The sequence below is a fragment of the Sorghum bicolor genome, chromosome 10, assembly GCF_000003195.3.
Source record: "Sorghum bicolor cultivar BTx623 chromosome 10, Sorghum_bicolor_NCBIv3, whole genome shotgun sequence".
NCBI lineage: Eukaryota > Viridiplantae > Streptophyta > Magnoliopsida > Poales > Poaceae > Sorghum > Sorghum bicolor.
In genome coordinates, this window is record NC_012879.2 from 52,950,964 (window position 1) to 52,965,319 (window position 14,356).

The 14,356-nt window shown below is 41.4% G+C and overlaps 1 protein-coding gene across 1 annotated transcript; it reads left to right on the plus strand.

Moving 5' to 3' along the window:
* Window positions 9,472-14,127, plus strand: LOC8065090. Its single transcript, XM_002437224.2, has 8 exons — window positions 9,472-10,209; window positions 10,979-11,143; window positions 11,434-11,529; window positions 11,623-11,721; window positions 12,803-12,907; window positions 13,016-13,156; window positions 13,240-13,527; window positions 13,676-14,127. Exons 1-8 carry the CDS (start codon window positions 9,613-9,615, stop codon window positions 13,967-13,969), a joined length of 1,785 nt encoding a protein of 594 aa, XP_002437269.1. The 5' UTR covers window positions 9,472-9,612; the 3' UTR covers window positions 13,970-14,127.

The window sequence follows — 14,356 nt, forward strand, 5'->3', positions numbered from 1 at the left end:
AAGTTTGCATGAAGCTATGGGAACCAAGCTAGATTTTAGCTCAGCTTATCATCCTCAAACAGATGGTCAGACTGAAAGAACAAATCAGATTATGGAAGATATGCTAAGAGCATGTGTGCTCACATATGGTAAAGATTGGGAGAAAAGCCTAACTTATGCAGAGTTCTCCTATAATAACAGTTACCAAGCTAGTTTGGGCATGTCACCTTTTGAGGCCCTATATGGAAGAAAATGTAGAACCCCATTGATGTGGTCAGAAGTTGGAGAACGAACTTTGCTTGGACCAGCCCTTATAAAAGAAGCAGAAGATCGTGTAGCTGAAATCAGAGAAAAATTGAAAGAGACACAATCACGTCAAAAGAGCTATTCTGATAAAAGAAGGAGAGAGTTAAGTTTTGCAGTTGGAGATTTTGTGTATGTCAAAGTCTCTCCTATTCGAGGAACTCGAAGGTTCCAAGTTAGAGGCAAGCTAGCACCTCGGTATATTGGACCATATCAAGTATTACAGAGGATTGGTGCTGTAGCCTATCGTATTCGGCTACCTGAAGAAATGTCAGATATACACAATGTGTTTCATGTCTCCCAATTGAAGAAATGTCTCAGAGTACCAGAGGAACAAATATCGCCAGATACAGTTGATTTACAAGATGACCTAAGATATCAAGAAGTGCCAATAAAAATCCTAGATACAGTCACCAAGCAAACTCGAACGACAACAGTCCGAATTTGTCGTGTTCAGTGAAGTAGACACACGGAAGCAGAAGCAACATGGGAAAGAGAAGATGCCATGAGAAAAGAGTTTCCCCATCTATTTAGGACCCAGCCGAATCTCGAGGACGAGATTCCTTTTAAGTGGGGTAGGTTTGTAACATCCCAAAAATTCACATTCAAAAAAATCACTCGCATTAAAAAATTATTTCAAAATATATTTCAAAAACTATAAATCATTTGAGCTCTATAGTATCTCCATCTAATTATTTTTCCATCCATTCTAATTATCCATCTTTAAATATAACGTGCACCGCATGGCATGAGCATCATATGTCCGCTACTTATCCCTCTTGCTCGGTCGCTCTGCCCGATACCCGGCAACGGCGCGTGCGCCGACCCCACCACCATCAGCGCCGCAGCGCACTCACGCCCGGCCCCCTCGCCGAGCGCACTCGCTCGCGCGCGCACCGCGGCATGCGGGCCCCACCTCTTGCCTTTTCCCGCGCCTCTTTTGCTGTACAAAAAGATAGCAAGTACCAGCAAGCTTACATGCGAGAAAACATAGCAGTGCACCTACACGAATATATATCTCATGCATGCATGCAGGACAAGCATGCCACCGTCCATTTGCATGCACCTGCATGCAAAGGACATGGTGATTAGGCACCGTCCATTTGCACGCACCGTGCATGCAAATGAGACATTGCCATTTGTATGAAAATTAGGCACCGTCCACCGTCCTGTCGTCCTGTGTAGCCATGCACTACAGTAGCAATTCTAATGGCACGAAGCTGAGCACCAGAGGCATAACCTCACTCCTCTGGCTATAAAAAGCCAGCCTCGGGTGCTCACTCTCACCACCCGAGAAACACGTTCACTCACTCGCTCACTCACTCTCACTTCGCGTATACCGTATACGGCCATACGCACAAGCTGAGCTCGACTGTCGTCGCAAGACGAGGTGAGCAGCTCATGAGCATCTCCTTGCTCTTCTCTGTCTTTCTGTAGTATTTTTCTGTATTTTTCCTTGTATTTGTCTGTACCAATTCACTGCCAAGAACTCCACGAATAGAACCATGACATACAAAAGAGCTCTAATGACCCCTGCTAATTTCTCTCTAACCATGCATGTGGGGCCATAAGCATTAACTCCAAATAGTACATGCATGCATGCAACATGCACTACCAGCCAAAATTCATCTCGTGAAGCATATATTTCTTAATCATCGTTAGCCTTTTTCACATGATTAAATCGCGGCATTTCACAAATGCCGCATGCTAACTCTGATTTTAATAATTCTTTTTTTCTAAATTCATCTAAAATCATGACCTACCTCCCATATTAATTTCATGATTTTTGGAGCTCATTTGAATTTATATGATTATTTATCTGTGCCTGTTGTCTGTGTCGTTCGTCGCGTATTTTAGTTGACGGAGTGAACGAGCCGGAAAACGAGAACGTTGGAGACGAGTACCGCGAGTTTGACGCCGAGGACCCGGACTGTCAGCAGGAGTTTGCCGAGGACGCCGACGGAGGCAAGTCCAACTGATCCCCTTTGATGCATATTGATCCTATTTTAAAACACAACCCGTAGAAGCCGTTTTAAATATTGCATGTACGATATATGTACGAAGTATTTTCGCTGCTTAGTAAAAACCTGTTGAATAGCCATCCTTGAATTGATATTACCCGATAATTGTCTTGTTCGAACCTAGGAACAAATAATATGCTATGACAGAAATATTATTATTTAGTATGCTTAGGACTTGTTACTCATCCTGGATACTCATCGCTCTATTTTATCAAATATAATGATTTTAAAAGTAAAATGTGTGAGTGGTGAAAATAAATTGTGGGTATTGTGAAAGGGTTAATGAACAAGTTATAGATGTGATTACTATGGAGATGGGGCGGATGGGATCTCTTTTGGGGATGCCCTGGTGTTGTGGCTTATACCTTGCGGGGTTAAGCGTGAAGATATCTGCCGTGTCTCGATTAAGGACTGAGTTGATGATTCATCTTGCCTAACTCATTTATCGTACAACCACTCGCCTTGCATGGGAAAGGCTTAGTCTAAATCCCTCTAGTTAGTATGGCAATCACCTGGAGGCAGGTGTGCAACGGGACACTAAGTGATGTATGTGAAATTGTGGAAATATATGAAAAGAGCTTTGTGAATTATTGTGGTATCATGAGATGTGGCCTTAGTGTTCCCGTGGTGAGCGCCATTACTTAGCTATGGAGGGTAATGACTTTGATGGATCTGTGCTTGCACGACGGTGTAAGTTATGGTATCCTACTTGTGGGGAAAGTGTACAACCTCTGCAGAGTGTAAATCTATCTGGATAGCCGTGTCCGCGGTCTCGGACGGGTTATGGTTTGGTTTCAACAACTAGATGGGTTGGGATGAGTGAAAACATGTGAGAGAGTGTGATTTTGGAAATAAATGGTTGACTGCCATTGTGTTGTGGGAACAAGGGTTCAACAACACTTAAAATTGTGATCAAACCCCCATTTTCAGAAATACTATCATATGTGGAAAAAGAGGTCTTTTACAACAGTATTTGTGAAATGAAACCTTGCATGTGTAAAAAGATAGCTTTATGCAAATAAAACTAAGCCTCATCCTTGATTTATCCATATACATATATACTGTTATCCCCTTCCGTAGGGTAAGGTTGGATTTGCTGAGTACTTTGTACTCACCCTTGCTTTATTAAACAGAGGAAGATCCAGACTTCGATCCCGAAGTGGCGTTCGAGTAAGGTCGTGTCTGCACCCAACTAAGCCTGTGGCATTGGGACTCGTCAGATGTTCGATGGCGATATCGTTTGTTTCTGGGTCCTTTGGACCTGTGTTGTATTTTGGTGTCTTATTATTATAGCGTGCCTTCCTTGTCCACGCTTTCCAAGACTACTGCGCTGAAACTTATCTGATGTAATAAATGTGTTACTAGCCTCCTGGGACTAGTATTGTATCACATTTGAGTTCCTGGTTTACCAGGGGCGCTTCATCGTGCCTGCTAGCTAGCCTAGACGTGCCTCCCTGGGAGGACTTGCTGGACGGCTGGATGCAATTGCCCACGACCCCACGAACTGGCAAAGGAAAACAAAAACCGCGCGAACTGACGACAGTTCGAGAGAAAAAAGCGCGGGCAACAAGTGGGTCTATAATTCAATTTTTGCAAAAGAATTATGGGAAATAGTTGGAGATGGACTCTTTTAGCTTTCTTATTTTCATTTGCATTGTGAGTTGGTAAACTCCATGTTTTGCGGAACAAAAATACAAAACCGTTAGAGTTGCTCTAATGTTAAACATGAATCATACACACTAATAGTAAGTGCTAACTAAGGCCTTATCTCTTATTGCAAAACTTGGTACCTTGGACATTTCTAAGGATAGCGCTCATGTGCCTTAAATTGGTAAGTTAGTTTGGAAAAACATTTCTTAGGATAGCGCTTCTGTTTAATCGATTAATGTTAATTTCTACAAATTTATTGTCTCTGTGTTTCCTAGGTGCTAGCTAGATGGGATTGGTTGTTACTGTTGGTACTGCTTGGCCTATAATCGATGTTGTGTTGCTGCTGATGGAGTATTGGAGTACATGTACCTGCCCTTTTGTGCGCTTGTGAATGATGATGTACTTGTGGCATGGCCTAGCGGTTGTTGATGCATGTATTGCTACTTGTTTGATTTACGAAGTACTCCCTCAGTCTCAGTTCCATTCTATCTAGCACAAATTAGAGTGACACGGTCTCCTGGATTATACTTTGACTATTTATTTGCTTTATATTATACAATTTATGCATATAAATTTATAATAATTGGATAGTATAATTTTTTACAAATCTAATCATATAAATTAGTATTATAATAATTACAAAGTATTATCCTAATTATTGGTTAACGTTTTTAAAATAAAATTTTAATATTGATATACGTATGCGTCACATAAAATGAAACGGATGTAGAAAAAAATCTCTTTCGAGCATGTTCTAAGACAATTTCTGTATCTATAGTTTTTTTTGGAACCCTGTATAACTAGAAAAGGGACGCGGCGTTGCCGCGTAGGCCAGTATGAGACTGTTTAGTGTAATAGGTTTAACTAATTGATTGATAATTTATTTGAATACAATTTAGGTATAAGTATTGGTTCGCTTGCTGTATTTCCCAAAGAGGCCCATATTAGGGGAAGTGGTCATTCCAATAGATTTCAAATAATTATATATCATATGCAACAGTTTATAGTATTGAACTCTGAATGACCAAATTATTCTTGAATAGGAGCATGTAACAAAGATTGAACAGAGCAAGTATTACTTCAATTATTTAAATTTACAAACTGAGCTATGCGCACCTGGTTTCGTTTATTAATTATGTCTTTTTTGCACTATATTGTTACTTGGGGTAATATTATGTGTAGTTGAATACATATATTTTTAGGATCATAAAGCTGGTGAAATCACTCAATTGTTTTATATTATGCATGGTATGGGTAAGGTACCATAAAAATTTCATAACAATTCTAATAAAGACAGTAACACTATTAAGTATTTATATAAAACTCTAGAGAAATCTAGATCCACATTTATAGAAATAAAATTGCACTAAAACATGTTATGTTATGTGTTTACAGTGCAGTATTAGTTATATAGACCTCGTGGAGTGAACCAGTTGTTCAGTCCATAGTATAACACGTGGTGAGCTGCCAGTCTATATTACTTATTCGTAGTGTTTAGTTTTTTTTATACTATTTAGATGTAGTGATTTTTAACTATTTTTTCTTTTTGTATATTATTATTTGTTTTCCTATTTTTCTTTGAAATTTAAGGATATAATATATTATCCTAGGTGTTCAAATAGAACTATTATATTTTTTACTAAGAGAGAGGAGCATTAGTGTAACACGCGGTGAGCCTGCTAGTCTATATTTAGATGCAGTGATTTTTAATTATCTTCTCTTTTTGTTTTTTATCAGTGTTTTTTAACTATCTTTTCTTTTTTTATTATTTTTTGTGGTTTTTTATTTTTATTTGAAATTTGAGGATATAATATATTATCCTAAGTGTTGGAAGAGAACTATTACTTTTTTTTTATTAAGAGAGAAAAGCATTTTTTAAGTAATTTTGATATAGTAATATGGATATCGTACGATAGATTTATATTTATACAAATTTAATTCCATGAAAATATGTGATACTATGTATTTAGAGTGTAGTGCTAGTTGTGTAGAGCACAACAAACCTGGTTTGTTTTTTTTATTTTTATTTGATTTGTTATGATTTTTATAATATTTCAGCCGGTTTAGATAAATAATAAATCCGCTGGAAAATGGAAAAGGCCATTGGGCCCAATTCGGCCCAACGCCGAGCGGCGATGCGGGCCGAGGCCCATAACGTGGCCTGAGCAGCGGCTGGACCGCGGGTTCATTTCTGAAGAATTGGAGGGTTTTGTTGCAAGAATATATGAGAGAGGGAAGTGGATTGCGGGTTGATTCGTATAAAGTTGGAGGGCTTTTTTGCAAAACGACCAAGGAGAGCACGATCTCGCCCGTTCATGAGCCCGATCCGACGGCCGAGAAAGGTAGGCGACGTGGCCACGCTCGCCGGCCTTCTTTTGGTGCCTGAATCGTTTTTAGAGATAAGCGTGGTACCATTATAAAGTCTATTTGTAAGATCAATGTTCCCAAGAAATATGACTAGCACATATGACGGTACACCATCTCATTCTCATGGAAACGACCTATCATCTTCGTATATTAATCATATCAACCCATTCGTTGTGCTCTGATAATATAGCTTGAGCTAGAAAAAATACCCCTCTTATTTTCATTTCTTTTTTTCTTTTCTAATTTATTCTCTTCTCTCTATTTTTCATTCTCTCCCCATTGTATCCTCTCAACACAGCCTCTGTCCCATTAAAAGTGTCATTTTTGACTTTTTGTTCTTCTTATTTGACCATTCGTCTTATTCAAAATTTATTATAAATATTATTTATTTTGTTATGACTTGTTTAGTCAATAAAAATATTTTAACCATGTTTTATTTATTATACTATTTGCATAAAAATTGAATAAGACGAACGGTCAAACAATAAAATCTAAAAGTAAAAAACGGCACTTTTAATGGCACAGAGGGAATAGATATTAATAAAAACTAATAATAACTCAAACGTCCCAACATGTTAGAGGTATTTTCTTAATACCAATTTTAAAGATAAAAGAAATTATGAGAGTTTTATATACATTAAATAAGCTGGTATGACTTAAGAATGAAGTGAGAGATGATAAAAATTTTAGAGGATGAAATGAGTTTCATAAGTATTAAACTTATTTACACTGTTTTGAACATCTTAGAGTCACAAAGCCTGTCGTTTTCTCTTATCCTCCGGCCCTCTGCCAGCCTGCATGTGCTCTCTCCACTGTTCAAAAGCTTGCCTTGCCTCAGCGTGCTCGCTTTTGCTTTTACAGTACCCGGCGGCTGCTGTTGCTCGCTAGAGTCGCTATACTTACGCCTGCCTTTTTTTTCCTTGCTGATGCTGCAGGAGGAGAGAGCGGGCGAGCCGTAGGAGGAGAGAGCCAGTTGAAAAGAGACCTTAGAGTGCTGTTGACGTCCCTGTTGTAGCTTTTTAGGGGTAGAGATAGAGATTATACGGTAGTTGGAATATTTTTGTTTTTGTTCTTGCACAGAAGCATCTTCCGGAAGCAATTAGGCCTTGTTTAGTTCCTAAAAAATTTTGCAAAATTTTTCAGATTTTCCGTCACATCGAATCTTTAGACACATGCATGAAGTACTAAATATAGACAAAAATAAAAACTAATTGCACAGTTTGGTCGGAATTGACGAGACAAATCTTTTGAGCCTAGTTAGTCCATGATTGGACAATATTTATCAAATACAAACGAAAAAGCTACAGTGTCCATTTTGCAAAATATTTTGGAACTAAACAAGGCCTTAGCTTGAAATTTGAAACCGGCGTTTCTATTCGATCACGTGCGATCCACCACCGCCAGAGTTGCCTTTCTGCACAATCCTTGTGGGGCCCACTGAACAGTGGCACAGACCAGAGCCTTATAAAAAATTAAAAGATGACTGTTCTCGGTTATCAACGATCGAATCATTGCGCCCGCAGAGCACTGCATACTACTGCCGTCGAGTCGACCACCAGAGGAAGTTTCAAATTTTCCCGCTCGTTTTTTTCCAGCATACGTACAGTACTCGTACCACCTTGGCGCTTGCCCATCCGCGTCGCGTGGAACCAGCGCGGCCACGTCAAAGCACCGCAGTCCGGAGGCCGGAGCTGCCGAAGCGGCGCCGGCGGGACCGCGGGGAGGCCAGCGCCGCTAGGCGTGCGCCGGCGGAGAGCACGAGGAGTCGAGGACCGAACCGAACGGCGGCCACGGTCGAGCGGCGAGACCGCGAGAGAAACCAGGGCCTTGTTTAGTTCCAAAAAATTTTGCAAAATCGACACTGTAGCACTTTCGTTTGTATTTGACAAAAATTATCCAATCATAAACTAACTAGGCTCAAAAGATTCGTCTCATCAATTTCGACCAAACTGTGCAATTAATTTTTATTTTCATCTATATTTAATACTCCATGCATGCGTATAAAGATTCGATGTGACGGAGAATCTGAAAAATTTTGCAAAATTTTTTGAACTAAACAAGCCCCAGAGAGAGTAGAGAGCAACGCAGGCAGTGGTCCGTCACGCCTGCCCCGGTGCAACGACACCCAACCACCAGGATCCCGTGTGCCAACTGCCCTGTGAATGATACGGTCGCCTCCAGGCCTTGTTCAGTCGGCAGAATTTTTAATTTTTAGATTTTAATATTTTTGTTTTTATTTAATAATTATTGTTTAATTATAAAAAAAAATCGTTTTGTAAATTATAAATAAATTATGTAATTAATTTTTATTTATATTTAATACTTTATGTATGTACCGTAAGATTCGATTAAACAAGAAATTTTGAAATTTTTTAGACCGCCTTGCTACTGCTAGTCCCAGCAAAGATGCCCGAGTTGTACCGAGTACTGTACGTATCATATGACGTCCCACGTCCTCGTGCGGTCGTGTAAGGGCACAATGCAGACTCTGTCATAGAGTATAAAGTTATTTATTACCTCGAACAATGTGAACTTGGAGTCTAAATAAGACTTGGAGTCTTATTTTTTCTACATTTTTCTTCAATAAATATGCTGTCACATCAGCAAAATATTATAAATAATATGTAATTAAGTGTCTTGGACTCTGTGATAGAGTCTTGCATTGTGAGGCCTTGTTTAGTTCCCAAGAAATTTTGCAAAATTTTTCAGATTCCCCGTCACATCGAATCTTTAGACACATGCATGGAGTATTAAATATAGACAAAAATAAAAACTAATTGCACAGTTTGGTCGGAATTGACGAAATGAATCTTTTGAGCCTAGTTAGTTAATGATTGGACAATATTTGTCAAATACAAACGAAAGAGCTACAGTGTCGTTCGAATCGAAACGCATGGGGTACATTTCAACGTGCGTGTCGAGCCTCGTAAATTCGCCTTAAAACACGGCGCAAGTTTAAAATTCAAATTTGCTCGGTACACCGTCTCCCAAACTCCACATTCACCAGCACGGTAAACCCAGGCATTTATTACCCCTTCCGTCCACCACCACTGAAATGTGGGTCCGAGTATCGTCCACGCCTCCACGGTGCCTTCCCCCACATGGTTTGACAGACTGCACAAGTCTCATAAAATTGACAAATTCTGCTCGGTGCACTCGAAGCTACTGCCATCGCCAATTCCGTCTCTTATCTGATACTCACGAGGAGAGAAGCGGCGGCCGGCGGGGGATCCATTCGTCAGCCAACAGAAGCAGCTCGGAACCCTAGCTCCGGCCGCCGGCGGCGGCGGCGATGGCTGCCGCTGCGGCGGCGTTCCGGTCGGGGACGAGGCGGCGCGACGCGTTCGCGGCCCTGGAGGACGCGGGCTCCGCCACCCGCGGGCGCCAGGCCGCGGGAGGCGGCGGCGGCGGCGGAGGAGGAGGAGGAGGCAGCGTCCGCCGGTCGAGGAGCCTGAGCCGGTTCCCGCCGCCGTCGCCGTCTCCCGAGGACGCGGCGACGCCGTCGTCGAGGTTCGTCAACAAGCTGCGGGGCGGGTTGCCGCCGGAGGTCAGCCTCGACGACCTCGCCGACGAGTTCTTCCGCGCCAGGGCGGAGTCCGAGGGCGACGACGACGAGGAGGAGACTGCTGCGCCTGTGCGTGGCCGGTCAAGGTTTCCGGCGCCCGCGGAGCGTGGCGGCGGAGGCCGGCGGAGCTCCACCGCGCGGTACGCCAGGGAGACGGAGTCTTCGCGGCAGCGCGGGCGCTCCGTGTCGCGCCCGCCGGACGAGCGACGAGGCGTCGGTGCCAATGCGGTGAATGCCGGCTCTGCAGCTGCAGGCAGGAGGCAGCGGTATGCGTCGGTGGACCGCCGCGCTTCCATGGATCGGCAACGGTGGTGCGATTCGGATGTAAGTGTGTCCGGGTCAGCACTCTAGTTTTTCTGCTGTATGTTGTTTCGAATTTTGTTTAGGGATGGGACTGAATTCTAGATTAAACTATTGAAGTTGCTTGGGAATGATTGAATCCTGTTTTTGTGGGTGCTTGGGTGGTCCACTTAATCTATTAGGAAATCTGATAAAGTTTTGGTTTCCATTTTGCGATGAAATTGTGAAGCGGGCAAGGTGCTTTACTCACAACAACATTCATCTCTTATGTACGAGTACGACTAAAGGTCCAATGTCTTTTACTGTTTGCCCCTCCAAGCTAGTTTGGTTTAATTCTAAACTTGGCGTATAGTGTTTCAGACTTGATACCAGTATAGTATCCAATAATGTAACATATGTGCAATACTTTGGTTGCGTCGTCAATTGTTTCTTCTTCAGTTGTTTGGTTTATGCCTGTCTCCCCTTGTACTCTCTGTTTGATTGCTAGTTTGCAAATATTTGCATAAGTTCAAAAGCCAAAAGGCAGAACCGTGTGGTTGTGACGTGGTTATACTTGCCAGTCTGCTTTTCAGTTCAATTTGCTTCAGGCTTCTCACGTTATATATTTTACAATGTGTTAGGTCACTCAATCCAAGTTTCTTAATACTTTGCTCTGATCCACTATACGATTCCTGTTCAAGTATTTTATGTTTGTTCCTTTTGAAGGCCCGATAATACTTATGCTCTAAACTTGTCCCATTTCTGTGTTTGATGTAAAATTGTAAATATCTGTGGTTTATGCTTTTGGGTGCAGAATGACATGGAGATTTCTCACCGCTATGGTTCCAGTGGGATACATACCAAAAGTAGCAGTGGCAATAGCCTGCAGAGTTCATTCCATAAGCCATCTAAGGCAAACCAAACTTTGAAGAGGTCTACAAGCCAAAAGGATTTCTTTCATTCTCGAGATAGCAGCTCTGTGAGTACTTATGTTTTCTTTACATTCCTTGGACTGAAATTGGATAAGATATCAAACAGCTTTATCCTTTTTTAAAAAAATTGTGCTCTACTATCATAGCACTAACCTGTACAATTAACATTAGTGTTCCATTCATAGATGCATAATAGAATTAGGACTGTGCTGTCTTTTGTTTGGTGCATGCATACTAAATCTTGGCTGTACGATGCGGGCTGTTGTAGACTCAACTTTTAATTGTTGTGTTTTATGATTGAAATTTCTTACTTTGTATTTTATCTTGACTTCTGCAGAGCCATTCTTCAATTACTGATGACGAGTCTAGGAGTTCTCACTCTTTCCATAGCAGAAATCAGAATGAAGGCTGTGTAGTTTATGGTCTCAGCAAGGTTTCACAATTTTCATTCAGTATTTAAATTTGAAACTTGAATTTGCAAACAGCTGCTAAAGTTTACGATTCCTCTTATATTGCAATCTGATAGGATCACCCAATTGGTGATGGGGCTGGAAATGTATTGTATGATGTAATGCGGAAAGAAGTTAGGCAAGCTGTTGAGGAAATCAGGAATCAGCTTGAAAAGGTATCTTTTCCATAGTGAGGATCTTTTATTGTCTCTTCACCATTGGGCATTGGCTATAATGTGTACAAAGCTTTGATTGATATAATGACATTTAGTATGCCAATGTAAACAATCCAAGAAGGGCAGGCCTGGTGCAGTGGTGAGAGCTGTCTCACTGAGTCACCAGGTCGTGGGTTCGAAGCAGCCTCTCTGTAGATTTTGCGGGGGAAGGCTTGCCTCAGTTTTTCCGTTCCCCAGACCCCACTCATGTGGGAGCCTCCAGCACTGGTTCTGCCCAATGTAAACATTCCAATAGACTTTTCTGTTGGGAACTATTTCACTGGACAGGTTGAGATCTTCATTGGCCATCTTACCCTAATTCTAGAAAATTTACTTGTATATTACAGTTCAGCTTAAGTTTTTAGTACTTGGTACCTAATGCGTCAGGTTTGATTTACATTTACATTTTACAAAGAGAGGTTTTTATAATCTGAGGCATACTGGGAGCTGACTTCGAAGCTAATGATTCAGTTCTGATCTAGAGGATATACACTCAAGAAGAGTTTGTACGACACTTGCGTTTCTTGTTTTATGCTGACATGTCAAAATTAGCACTGATCTATGTTTCTGCCGTTCTGTGTGGAATGCCTGCGAATAGAATGTTATATGCTTACTCATTTGGAGTGCTTACTTAGTGGGCTACATGCTTTCGGATTGCCTTTCTATTTATACGAAGAAATATGGTTGTAACTCCTGGAGTATGCATCCTAAGCATATAACTTGACTTCATTGAAGGATGTGCAGAATACTTCTGTTTCAATTGAGACAACATTAGTTCCTGGATAAGCAACAGTCAGGTTGAGTAGAACTGTAGTAACTAGATGACATGCTGATGTTGTAGAAGCATCTTTTTGATTGGAAGATCTTAGTAGAACAGCAGTTGCTAGATTTAAAAATGAGTTTTGTTGAATTGACATCATGTCTTCCATTCAGGCCTCATTGTCAGGTCATCGGTTGCCTGTTCTTCCTATGCATACTTTTTACTAGAACCACATGTATTTTTATCCAAGCTCATCACCTCTCTTTATCTGTGCATTTATAGGCCGTGACAAAATCCGAACCTTCAGAAAAGCCAATAAGCAGTGATGCACAACCAACCCAAGTTATTACTGAGCTCCGAAGGAGCTACACTAGTAAATTGGAAGAGGTATCTTTCGATGGAAAGAGAATCTATATTTTTTTTGTAAAAAATATCTTTGATTGTTTCTAAGTCTTTATTCAATATTCACATTTGCTTTTTCGGTGTATCTTTTAGTCAGAGAAGCGGAAGCAGGAATTGTTGGCTCAGTTGGCAGCAGAAGAACAACATGGTCATGAGCTCACAAAAATAGTTAGAGAATTGCTACCTACTCCTAAAATGACTGCAAATTTACAAAGACAGCCGCGACACAGAAGAGTAAGTTTATTTGGTTGTCGTTCCATCGTTTCCAGTTAATTTTGTACACCTATGAATTAGAAGTTGACATAATTTTATCGCAGAGGAGCAATGATAGATCACGGATGTCAAAGCGACTTACTGAAGAGGCTGAGCAATACTTTGAAGATTTCCTGTCGAATGTTGAAGATACTGACTTTTCATCTTTTGATGGAGAGAGAAGTGACTCAAGTTCAGCCAGGAAAGACCTGTTACTTAATGCTACGACAGAAACTCCAGTTGCACGCCCAAAAGTTGCTTTACCTGCAGAGGCAGATGGCGTTGTCCTTCCCTGGCTGCAATGGGAAACTACCAATGACCTTCAGACCTCACCGTGCAAAACCAAGGCCCAGGTAACATCGGCATCTGTATCTTGTCTTGAAGTGTAAAATATTGAATGTTACTTGCATTGTAAAGATATTGTGTGAAATGATAAAGTATTTTTTTTTATGTTAATGACTTCAACGTGTTACCTTTTCTCAAATTGCATGTTGAACTCAGGGAGAAAGTACCAGATGCAGCACTAGCAATCAGACTACGAGCAGCCGTGGGAGTTGGAGCCCTGGAGACCATGCCACTTCAGTTGCCTCTAAAGATAGATTACTGACCAAGTTCGGTGAAGTTGGGATTTGCCGAAGCATCTGCCCTGATTATGTTCGAACCTTGTCGTCGTTTCACATTGACGACTATTTGCATTTGAGACAGAGTGAGGATCTCCTCTTGGAGACGTGGAGGCAGAAACACAGAATCGACTCTGGCGGCCTAGCCCTGTGCAGTAAATCGACAATATTGTAGAGTACAGCCAAATAGGTAGTTGATGGAGTTGAGTTAGAATAAATGCTTAGATTTTTACCTTTGGCTGCGATGGCTCGTGCCGCCTGGCGTGTATAGATGCATGCATTGTGGTTAACATATTTATTGGATAAGCTTTTTTTTAACGTTTTTTTTTTCTCGATCGGGTGATTAACCCGTTTTTCATTAAGAGGTGGGTAACAAAATGTTACAGAGGACAAGCGACAAAGTCCCGCCGGCCAGGCGAGAGACCTGTCGGAGGGGGAAACAAAGACACTAGAAAATTATACATAGATGGGCTTGTGGACGACCAAGCGGCGGCCATCTGCTGGGGGCCAAAGTATCCAGCTTGCATCCAATCGTTGGCTTCCCGTAGAGAATCAATTTTGG

Bases quoted from the DNA above. Each gene is read 5' to 3' on its own strand.
- LOC8065090 (XM_002437224.2), top strand. From the start codon at position 9,613: ATGGCTGCCGCTGCGGCGGCGTTCCGGTCGGGGACGAGGCGGCGCGAC. The intron at 11,144-11,433 runs GTGAGTACTTAT...TGACTTCTGCAG, and splicing joins ATTCTCGAGATAGCAGCTCT to AGCCATTCTTCAATTACTGA. The intron at 13,528-13,675 runs GTAACATCGGCA...TGTTGAACTCAG, and splicing joins CGTGCAAAACCAAGGCCCAG to GGAGAAAGTACCAGATGCAG.